Source organism: Oncorhynchus nerka, linkage group LG9b, assembly GCF_034236695.1.
Source record: "Oncorhynchus nerka isolate Pitt River linkage group LG9b, Oner_Uvic_2.0, whole genome shotgun sequence".
Classification (NCBI taxonomy): Eukaryota; Metazoa; Chordata; class Actinopteri; order Salmoniformes; family Salmonidae; genus Oncorhynchus; species Oncorhynchus nerka.
The window spans coordinates 42,187,901-42,199,035 of NC_088424.1; the positions used below are offsets into that span (position 1 = coordinate 42,187,901).

Genomic DNA, 11,135 nt, shown 5'->3' on the forward strand with positions numbered 1-11,135 from the left:
TCAGAGTTACAGTACATAGGGTTATATAAGAGTCCCTCCCTATCAGAGTTACAGTACATAGGGTTATATAAGAGTCCCTCCCCATCAGAGTTACAGTACATAGGGTTATATAAGACTCCCTCCCCATCAGAGTTACATTACACACTGTAGGGTTACATAAGAGTCCCTCCCCATCAGAGTTACAGTACACACTGTAGGGTTACATAAGAGTCCCTCCCCATTAGAGTTACAGAACATAGGGTTACATAAGAGTCCCTCCCCATCAGAGTTACAGACCATAGGGTTATATAAGAGTCCCTCCCCATCAGAGTTACAGTACATAGGGTTATATAAGACTCCCTCCCCATCAGAGTTACATTACACACTGTAGGGTTACATAAGAGTCCCTCCCCATCAGAGTTACAGTACACACTGTAGGGTTACATAAGAGTCCCTCCCCATCAGAGTTACAGTACATAGGGTTACATAAGAGTCCCTCCCCATCAGAGTTACAGTACACACTGTAGGGTTTTATAAGAGTCCCTCCCCATCAGAGTTACAGAACATAGGGTTACATAAGAGTCCCTCCCCATCAGAGTTGCAGTACACACTGTAGGGTTTTATAAGAGTCCCTCCCCATCAGAGTTACAGAACATAGGGTTACATAAGGGTCCCTCCCCATCAGAGTTACAGTACACACTGTAGGGTTTTACAAGAGTCCCTCCCCATCAGAGTTACAGAACATAGGGTTAATCAAATCAAATCAAAGTTTATTTGTCACGTGCGCCGAATACAGGTAGCCTAGTGGTTAGAGCGGTGGACTCGTAACCGAAGGGTTGCAAGATCAAATCCCTGAACTGACAAGGTACAAATCTGTTGTTCTGCCCCTGAACAGGCAGTTAACCCACTGTTCCTAGGCCATCATTGAAAATAAGAATGTGTTCTTAACTGACTTGCCGAGTTAAATAAAGGTAAAATAAAGAATAAAACAACAGTGAAATGATTACTTACAGGCTCTAACCAATAGTGCAAAAAAGTTATTAGGTGAACAATAGGTAAGTAAAGAAATAAAAACAACAGTAAAAAGACAGGCTATATACAGTAGAGAGGCTATATACAGTAGCGAGGCTATAAAAGTAGCGAGGCTATAACAGTAGTGAGACTATAAAAGTAGCGAGGCTATATACAGTAGAGAGGCTATATACAGTAGTGAGGCTATAAAAGTAGTGAGGCTATAAAAGTAGTGAGGCTATAAAAGTAGTGAGGCTACATACAGACACTGTTTAGTCAGACTGATTAAGGTAGTCTGTACTTGTAGATACGGTTAAAGTGACTATGCATATATGATTAACAGAGAGTAGCAGCAGCATAAAGAGGGGTTGGTGGGTGACGGGACACAATGCAGATAGCCCGGTTAGCCAACGTGCGGGAGCACTGGTTGGTCGTGCCATTTGAGGTAGTATGTACATATGTATAGTTAAAGTGACAGTGCATATATGATAAACAGAGAGTAGCAGTAGTGTAAAAGAGGGGTTGGTGGGTGACGGGACACAATGCAGATAGCCCGGTTAGCCAATGTGCAGGAGCACTGGTTGGTCGTGCCATTTGAGGTAGTATGTACATGTGTACATGAATGTATAGTTAAAGTGACAGTGCATATATGATAAACAGAGAGTAGCAGCAGCGTAAAATAGTGGTTGGGGTGGGCACACAATGCGAATAGTCAGGGTAGCCACTTGATTACTTGTTCAGGAGTCTCATGGCTTGGGGGTAAAAACTGTTGAGAAGCCTTTTTGTCCTAGACTTGGCAACCGCTTGCCATGTGGTAGTAGAGAGAACAGTCTATGACTGGGGTGGCTGGGGTCTTTGACAATATTTAGGGCCTTCCTCTGACACCGCCTGGTGTAGATGTCCTGGATGGCAGGAAGCTTGGCCCCAGTGATGTACTGGGCCGTACGCACTTCCCTCTGTAATGCCTTGCGGTTGGAGGCCGAGCAGTTGCCGTACCAGGCAGTGATGCAACCAGTGCTCTCGATGTTGCAGCTGTAGAACATTTTGAGGATCTCAGGACCCATGCCAAATCTTTTCAGTCTCCTTAGGGGGATTAGGCTTTGTCGTGCCCTCTTCACAGCTGTCTTGGTGTGTTTGGACCATTCTAGTTTGTTGGTGATGTGGACACCAAGGAACTTGAAGCTCTCAACCTGCTCACCTACAGCCCTGTCGATGAGAATGGGGGCGTACTCGGTCGTCCTTTTCCTGTAGTCCACAATCATATCCTTAGTCTTGGTTACGTTGAGGGAGAGGTTGTTATTCTGGCACCACTGTTGTCCTTGCACCACACGGTCAGGTCTCTGACCTGCTCCCTATAGGCTGTATCATCGTTGTCAGTGAACATAGGGTTAATATAAGAGTCCCTCCCCATCAGAGTTACAGTACATAGGGTTAATATAAGAGTCCCTCCCCATCAGAGTTACAGTACATAGGGTATTATAAGAGTCCCTCCCCATCAGAGTTACAGTACATAGGGTTAATATAAGAGTCCCTCCCCATCAGAGTTACAGTACATAGGGTTATATAAGAGTCCCTCCCCATCAGAGTTACAGTACATAGGGTTATATAAGAGTCCCTCCCCATCAGAGTTACAGTACATAGAGTTAATATAAGAGTCCCTCCCCATCAGAGTTACAGTACATAGGGTTAATATAAGAGTCCCTCCCCATCAGAGTTACAGTACATAGGGTTAATATAAGAGTCCCTCCCCATCAGAGTTACAGTACATAGGGTATTATAAGAGTCCCTGCCCATCAGAGTTACAGTACATAGGGTGACAAATGGTATGTTATGTAAAGCAACTCAAACCAAATGAACATACTATGATCAGGACAGTGTGCAGGCCAGGCAGGGGTTCTGAGAACCATGACTACGTCCCACATGGCCCTCTATTCCCTACATAGTGCACTACTATAGACCAGGACCCTAAAGAACCCTATTACCTACATAGTGCACTACTATAGACCAGGAACCTAAAGAATCCTATTCCCTATATAATGCACTACTATAGACCAGGACCCTAAAGAACCCTATTCCCTACATAGTGCACAACTATAGTCCAGGACCCTATAGAACCCTATTCCCTACATAGTGCACTACTATAGACCAGGACCATATAGAACCCTATTCCCTACATAGTGCACTACTTTAGACCAGGACCCTAAAGAACCCTATTCCCTACATAGTGCACAACTATAGTCCAGGACCCTATAGAACCCTATTCCCTACATAGTGCACTACTATAGACCAGGACCCTAAAGAACCCTATTCCCTACATAGTGCACTACTATTGACCAGGACCCTAAAGAACCCTATTCTCTTCATAGTGCACTACTATAGACCAGGACCCTAAAGAACCCTATTCCCTACATAGTGCACTACTTTAGACCAGGACCCTATAGAACCCTATTCCCTTTTCAGTGCACTACTATTGATCAGGGCCCACACATCATAGGTGGCTGGTGGGAGGAGGTTAAGGAGGATGGGCTCCTGATAAGGACAATGTAATACATGCCATTCAGCTCTACCAACTGAGCCCCAGTAATAGGGTCAGCGGCAGAGAATCCCAGTGGAGAGAGGGGAGCCAGCCAGGCAGAGTCAGCAAAGGTGGTTCTTCTCTCCTGTGCCTTGCTGTTCACCTTCTCACCCCTGGGCCAGACTACACTCATAGGACCTACTGAAGAGATGAGTCTTCAGTAAAGACTTAAAGGTTGAGACAGAGTCTGCATCTCTCACATGAATAGGCAGACCATTCCATAAAAATGGAGCTCTATAGGAGAAAGCCCTGCCTCCAGCTGTTTGCTTAGAAATTCTAGGGACAATTAGGAGGCCTGCGTCTTGTGACCGTAGCGTATGTATAGGTATGTACGGCAGGACCAAATCAGAGAGATAGGTAGGAGCAAGCCCTTGTAATGCTTTGTAGGTTAACAGTAAAACCTTGAAAACAGCCTTAATTAACAGGAAGCCTTAAGTCAAATCTGTAACTCGGCCACTCAGGAAAACTCATTGTCTTCTTGGTAAGCAACTCCAGTGTAGATGTAACATTGTGTTCTAGGTTATTGTTCTGCTGAAAGGGGAATTGAACCAGGTTCTCCTCTAGGATGTTGCCTGTGCCATAAATACCTAAACTTTGATAATCATGTGCTGATATTTACCAGTTTCTTTATTTACTATAATAGCCAATGTCCCCTAATGACTCACCTGACAGGTAGTCAAACCAATCAAAAATGTTCTGGCTCACGTTACATACATGTTTACTATTCAATGTATCTTTAAAGTTGTGAACTACAGGTTTCATGTTGTGACATTACCGTAAGAAAATATCATTTAAATGTTATTGTACGTGGTTCCAGGATGACAGTCAGTGAGGCATCACAGAACAGCAGAAGAAAATGTTTCCTTTCTGAAGATGGAAGTGTTCAGTCACCTGATACTGTTAGTTGTTGAACTGGGTACTGGAGCTGGTTACTGGATTCAGAGTGAAAGACCACAGCTTCTAATACCAGTACAGAGTATAGCCCACTGAGTGTAGGGTGAAGTTTCACTTAGGTACAGATCTAGGATCAGCTTCCCCTCCCACAATCATAACCTTAACTATTAGTGAGGGAAAAACTGACCCAAGATCAGCATCTACTGTATAGGCAACTTCCCCCTACCGGCCCCTTGAGAGGAGGGAGGGGTGTCACACATCTTGTAATATACTGTGGACACTTTGACCCGATAATCCTAAAGAACAACTGTTATTCTTTAGTCACTATGTTTTTTTGTTCAGTAATACTTAGATGAACACTTGCAGAAAAAGCCTAAACGGCTCAAATGTTGTTGATCTCTGAATCTATAGCTATATATTGTTTCATCTTATTTCATACAGAAATGTCTTGGGAAGGTGTCACGAGTCCGACCGAGGGTGTTTCCCCTTCCCGGGCGGGTGGCGCTCGGCGGTCGTCGTCACCGGCCACGGATTGTTTTTCCTCCCCCTCCTTGTATGTTTAGTGGTAGCACCTGTTCATGTTTAATTAGTTTGTCTTTATTAGACAGCCGGCCCGCCTGGTTGTTGTGCGGGATTATTTCTATGTAACCTTCGGCTCTGTTGTAGAGGTACGTGTTAGTGCCTGGTCGTGATTTTTTCCATTGTACTTTTTGATTCCCTGTGGTTGGGAACGTAACTTTTGTGAGCAACCTGTGGTGCGTTGGTGCTATTAAAAGACGCACAGCATTGAACTCTGTCTCCTGCATTTGACTCCACACCCACGACACCCGGAGCATTACAGAAGGAATTGGATTTCTCTGTTTGGGAGATGCACATAAATACAGGCTAAATGTTTGTTAAAGAGTTGTCTTTACTTGCAAGACACACAATGAATTATCATGAATCACACCTATCCTGCTGGTGTTACTGCTGTCAGTGTGGGTTGAGCCAGAAAATAGCAGATGCTCAACAGGAAACACAGACACAAGAAAATATTTCACATGTTAATCTGTCTGTCCGTCTACCTATCTATTATATTCATTGGAGCACCATCTCAACACCATGTCTCTCCTTTTAGGGTTTGGATTGCTGACCTGCATAGCATCATCAGGTAGGCTTTTGTGTTTCTCTCAGGTTCTGTTGTCTGAGCCTCGTAAAGAGCAGCAATACAATGGTAAATAAAGACATACTGATGGTAAAAATATTGGACTGCTTCTGATTCATCCATATTGTAATTATTATTATCTGAGAGGAATTCTGTCATTTTTATGAAATGAAGAACACATTTAAGTGTATTGGTTAAAAAGATACTGGATGCCATATTAGAATATAACTAAAACTGAAGTTAAATCCAAGGCACCATTATTTGACAATTAGGACTGTTTCTTTAAAGACTACAGTCACAGTTCTGAAGCTTCTGTGCATCTTCAGGATTCTTTACTTTGTACACAGTCTCTCCTCTACTCGTACAGAACAGGCTACTCAGGAGAATGGTGCTTGTTTAATAAAGTCAGATCAAAGCTGAATCAATGTCTGCTAGATCACATCATGATAGTTTTCTACACAACCCAATATAGTAACATAGTAGAACGTTACTGGAGGACAGAAACATCACCTCATTTCTGAGGATATTTTAGGATTGTGTGAATGGTTGCATTTCTCTCTTATGTGGCCAAAACTCAACAGCGCGAGTCACTAGGAAAATATGTGCTTTGATTGAAACTAAACACAGCATTGGTGTAAAAAGTACCCAATTGTCATACTTGAGTAAAAGTAAAGATACCTTAATAGAAAATGAATCAAGCAAAAGTGAAAGTCACCCAGTAAAATACTACTTGACTAAAAGTCTAAAAGTGGTTGGTTTGAAATATACTTAAGTATCAAAAGTAAAAGTACAAGTATAACTAATTTCACCTAAATTGTATTAAGCAAACCAGACGGCATTATTTTTGTGTGTTATTATTTAAGGATAGCCAGGGGCTGCACTTGTGTTAATTAAGTGAGTCCTCCAGATCAGAGGCAATAGGGATTACCAAGCATGTTCTCTTGATAAATGTGTGAATTGGACCATTTTCCTGTCCTGCTAAGCATTTGAAATGTAACGAGTACTTTTGGGTGTCAGGGAAAATGTAAGAAATGTATCTAGATCATCCTGAGTTATACAGTGTTGATTCAAAGTAGCCATTCAGCTTTGATCAAACTTTCTTAAAGAAGAATGATTCTCCAGAGTAGCCTGTTCTCTTCTAGTATAACGTGATTCAAGGCCATGTGGTTTGTGACATTTGTGGATTTGAACCTTTATTTATAGCTTTTTCATCAAACTCTCCTCTTATTTTTATGTCAGATCTAGAACCATCCTCAGACATTTACTTTCATTTTTGGTGTATTTATCATTTCTGTATAAGGCTTTAAGATCTAGAACCATCCTCAGACATTTACTTTCATTTTTGGTGTATTTATCATTTCTGTATAAGGCTTTAAGATCTAGAACCATCCTCAGACATTTACTTTCATTTTTGGTGTATTTATCATTTCTGTATAAGGCTTTAAGATCTAGCACCATCCTCAGACATTTACTTTCATTTTTGGTGTATTTATCATCTTGCAATGTCACATGATTGTGCAAAACACAGGGCCCTAATCAATACTTATGGAATTATGGATTCCATCCTCATTATGCCATCCTCATCATCCTCATCACATTATTTATTCTGTGTGTTTATTTCATAGAGTCCATCTCTGTGTTTGTGCTGAAGGGACAGGATGTTCATCTGGATGTCCAGGAAAATGTTCAACTGAAAGAGTTTGAGGTTTTCAAGTGGAGCTTCGGATCAGCCAATATCCTAAGATGCACTGACACATTGTCAGTGAGAGTGGCTCCTGAGTACAACAACAGGGTTGAGTTTTATAAGGGAAACTTCTCTCTGCTACTGAAGAACATACAGGAAGGAGACAGTGGACCGTATACTGCAGTAGTGAGTGATGACCAAGAAAATACTATTATTGTACACCAGTTAGTTCTCCAAGGTATGTTTGACAGTTTTTCAATAATTCATTATAACGTGACACAGTTACAGTATCAATCAATAGAGCTAAACATGGTGTTCAGGTTAAATGCATATTCATTAGTACTCTAGCTCCTGTACTCAAGCTAATATATAAACAATAATGGGGTTTTATTTGTTTTCAGAGAGAGTTGAGCCTCCAGTCCTGACAGTGGACTCTAACTCTACCATCAATGTCACCTGTAACGTGACTGTGACCTGCAGAGGTCAGAACACCTCTGTCACCTCCAGCTGTAACAGCAGCACCTGCTCTCAGGTGGGAGGAGAGAGTAGAGGGGCTGAGACCTCCACTGTCCCCCTGCTCTCTGTCTATGTGGCAGGGTGTTCCATCATATGTAACCACAGCACAGTCACTGTAAGATTAGGTCATAAAAGTACTTTTTACATTTGTCAGTTGCTACATAAGTTATCAAAACGTAATATAACATAACATGACATAGTATAGCATACAGTATCACATGACATAGCATAGCATACAGTATCACATGACATAGCATAGCATACAGTATCACATGACATAGCATAGCATACAGTATCACATGTTTATGGGCCATTTGTTTCTTCTTAATACCCAGTATGATGAAATCAAATCAAATGTGATTTTGTCACATGCTTGGTAAACAACAGGTGTAGACTAACAGTGAAATCTTTACTGACGGGTCATTTTCAACAATGCAGTGAAATATAAAGATACAATACTAAAAATAGAAATCGTGACAAGCTTTAAAAATCGTAAGCTTTAAATATCGATAAGCTTTAAAAATCGTAAGCTTTAAATATCGTAACAGAATGACACATCTCACTGTTAATATCCTCACTAGGATGAGGGTTTGACGTTCGTCCATTCTGTTTATTTTCACCCCTCCTGTCCAATTCATCCGAAAGTATCTCAAAATGTATTGTGTAACTCAAATAAGTTACTTATTGATGATTTGGACATGATTTGAAAAATGTTAATATGGGTACCATTGACTTGCATTGATTTCCCCTGGAGGCTTTTTGCCCCAAACACTGACTTTACATTTTTTTACATTTTTTTTGTTGAAAATTCACTTTGTCTGAAGATGACAGAGAATTAGTGTAGAGGTCTATGACTCTACTGTGATATACCATCTGATTCAATTATCATGTGAATGCTACAGGCCCATATCCCCAGTTGGTTTAGCCAATGTAGCAAGCCTTGCTTCATCACTCAGAATACTGTAAGATGCACGTGTCCAGGTTTATTGTTTTGCTATTATTAAGAGGTTACTAATGGACAAGGTGATTGTGATGAACATTTACAGTTAGACATTTCACTAAATAATAATTCAAGGAATATTACTCAGAAATGTGAGGAATACGGTTCTTATCAATTAAAAAATTATCTGATTTATTACAGTTACACAATAAGAATGCAGTTAGCGAATGGTACATACCAGAAATATTTGTTGTGACATTAGTCTTAACAGCATAGAAAATGTACCACCTAAAAAAGTACATCAGGAGATCGGTTAACCAAATAACTCCATGATCAACATTTAAACCCAGTTTTAATTCTTCCCAGAGCGCCCGATCCCAGTATCTCCCATTGTCTAATTAACATGACTTTGAATGGCCCAAAACATTAAAACAAAAGGCATAAACTTCACACACGTTCTCTAATGTAATCCCTGCACCCACTGTATGATGACTGTGTTGTTACTCTCTGAACTATCCGTCATCAGACAGTTGGAAACTGGAAACACTTATCCTCCTCACTAGCTTTAAGCACCAGCTGTCAGAGCAGCTCACAGATTACTGCACCTGTACATAGCCCATCTATAATTTAGCCCAAACAACTACCTCTCCCCCTACTGTATTTATTTATTTTGCTCCTTTGCACCCCCAATATTTATATCTCTACTTTGCACATTCTTCCACTGCAAATCTACCATTCCAGTGTTTATTTTTATTTTTTATTTTTATATATTTTTTTACTTGCTATATTGTATTTACTTCGCCACCATTACCTCCCTTATCTCACCTCATTTGCTCACATTGTATATAGACTCATTTTTCTACTGTATTATTGACTGTAAGTTTGTTTTACTCCATGTGTTGTTGTAGGTGTCGAACTGTTTTGCTTTATCTTGACCAGGTCGCAATTGTAAATGAGAACTTGTTCTCTACTTACCTACCTGGTTAAATAAAGGTGAAATAAATAAAATAAAATAAAAAATCGGACAAACAGAATAACACAGTGTCTCTATAACAATGAATCCATAGCACTTAAAGTATAATGAAATAAATCAACATACAAGGCTCTTTATGAACTAGTGAAACAATCCTAACATGACAAATTAATTCACACGATCACATTCAATTCAAATCAAACATTATTTGTCATATGCGCCAAATACAACAAGTGTAGACTTTACTTTGAAATGCTTACAAGCCCTTAACCAACAATGCAGTTCAAGAAGAAGAAAATATTTACCAAGTAGACTAAAATAAAAAGTAATGATAAAAAGTAAGACAATAAGAATAACAATAACGAGGCAATATACAGAGGGCACCGAGATGCAAATATACAGCCATCCACCCGGACAATGCCATATTGAATCAACATGCCAGGCTGGCGTCAGCAAGTCACTAGACACATCTTCATCACTGGCCTTCATCATCGTTCACCTTTGTTCTCTCTCTCTATTTCTCCAATGCAACCTACTGGAAAAGTGTTACATACTAAGGTAGGTGCTTGTGGAAGTAGGTAGGTAAGCAGGCAGCTAGCTGCCTTTTGATTGGTTAAAGAGTACACCAACATTAGTTTCCCGTAGATGACCGCGGGTTGGAGCGAGCGGTCGCATCTGCACTCGGTCCGCAGGTAGTATTACATTTCATTACATTTCATTATAGTACAACGGTTTGATTTGTCTAATCTTAGCAATTTCTTCTTAGCTAGCTACACAGCCGTCTTTGTATCATAGATAATTGCGTAATTATCGTATTTCGTCGTCCTAACGCAGTCTACACTGCCCTGCAGCTAGCCAGCTAGCTAACGTCCACCGTTAGCTAGTCCACCGTCTACCGATTAGCAGCACAACTATTTCACTCAACTGAACGACTTGATTAGTGTAGTGTTAGCTAGCTACATAGTTGTCTTTGCTGTCTTCGTACCCAAGATAATTGTGTAGTTTAGAGTGTGTAGTTTTATGTCGTCCTTAACATAGGAGACTCTGCTAGCTAGCCAACAGCTAGCCAACGTCTACCGAACAGAACTTCTGCACTCAACAATCCGGTCGCATTTCGCTTCGCTCCACAGGTAGTATCACATTTTTCATTTCATTTCATTACAGTACAACGGCTTGATTTGTTTGATCGTAGCTAGCTACATAGCTAGCTACATAGCCGTCTTTGTATCAAATATAATTGTGTAGTCTAGAGCGATTTCCTAGGTTAGCCAGCCAGCTATTGTCGTTCTTTTAACGCAACGTAACGTAATCAACACTGCTAGCTAGCCAGCTAGCCCCGAATAGCAGCACAGTAGAAACTATTACACTCAACGGAACGACTTGATTAGTGTAGTGTCAACAACCCAGCCAATGCCAACT

At 40.7% G+C, this 11,135-nt stretch overlaps 1 protein-coding gene across 1 annotated transcript; it reads left to right on the forward strand.

Annotated features, from left to right (window-relative positions):
- Positions 1 to 5,475: 5,475 nt before the first annotated feature.
- On the forward strand, positions 5,476 to 9,774 carry LOC135559508 (uncharacterized). Its single transcript, XM_029643242.2, has 3 exons — positions 5,476 to 5,609; positions 7,229 to 7,525; positions 7,689 to 9,774. The coding sequence occupies exons 1-3, from the start codon at positions 5,561 to 5,563 to the stop codon at positions 7,991 to 7,993; spliced, it is 651 nt and encodes a 216-aa protein (XP_029499102.1). The 5' UTR covers positions 5,476 to 5,560; the 3' UTR covers positions 7,994 to 9,774.
- Positions 9,775 to 11,135: the final 1,361 nt, after the last annotated feature.

What these genes read in the sequence shown, in the direction of transcription:
- LOC135559508 (XM_029643242.2), top strand. Translation starts at nt 5,561, where the DNA reads ATGTCTCTCCTTTTAGGGTTTGGATTGCTGACCTGCATAGCATCATCA. An exon ending in GACCTGCATAGCATCATCAG is followed by an intron (nt 5,610 to 7,228) that starts GTAGGCTTTTGT and finishes TTTATTTCATAG; the next exon opens with AGTCCATCTCTGTGTTTGTG. An exon ending in ACACCAGTTAGTTCTCCAAG is followed by an intron (nt 7,526 to 7,688) that starts GTATGTTTGACA and finishes ATTTGTTTTCAG; the next exon opens with AGAGAGTTGAGCCTCCAGTC.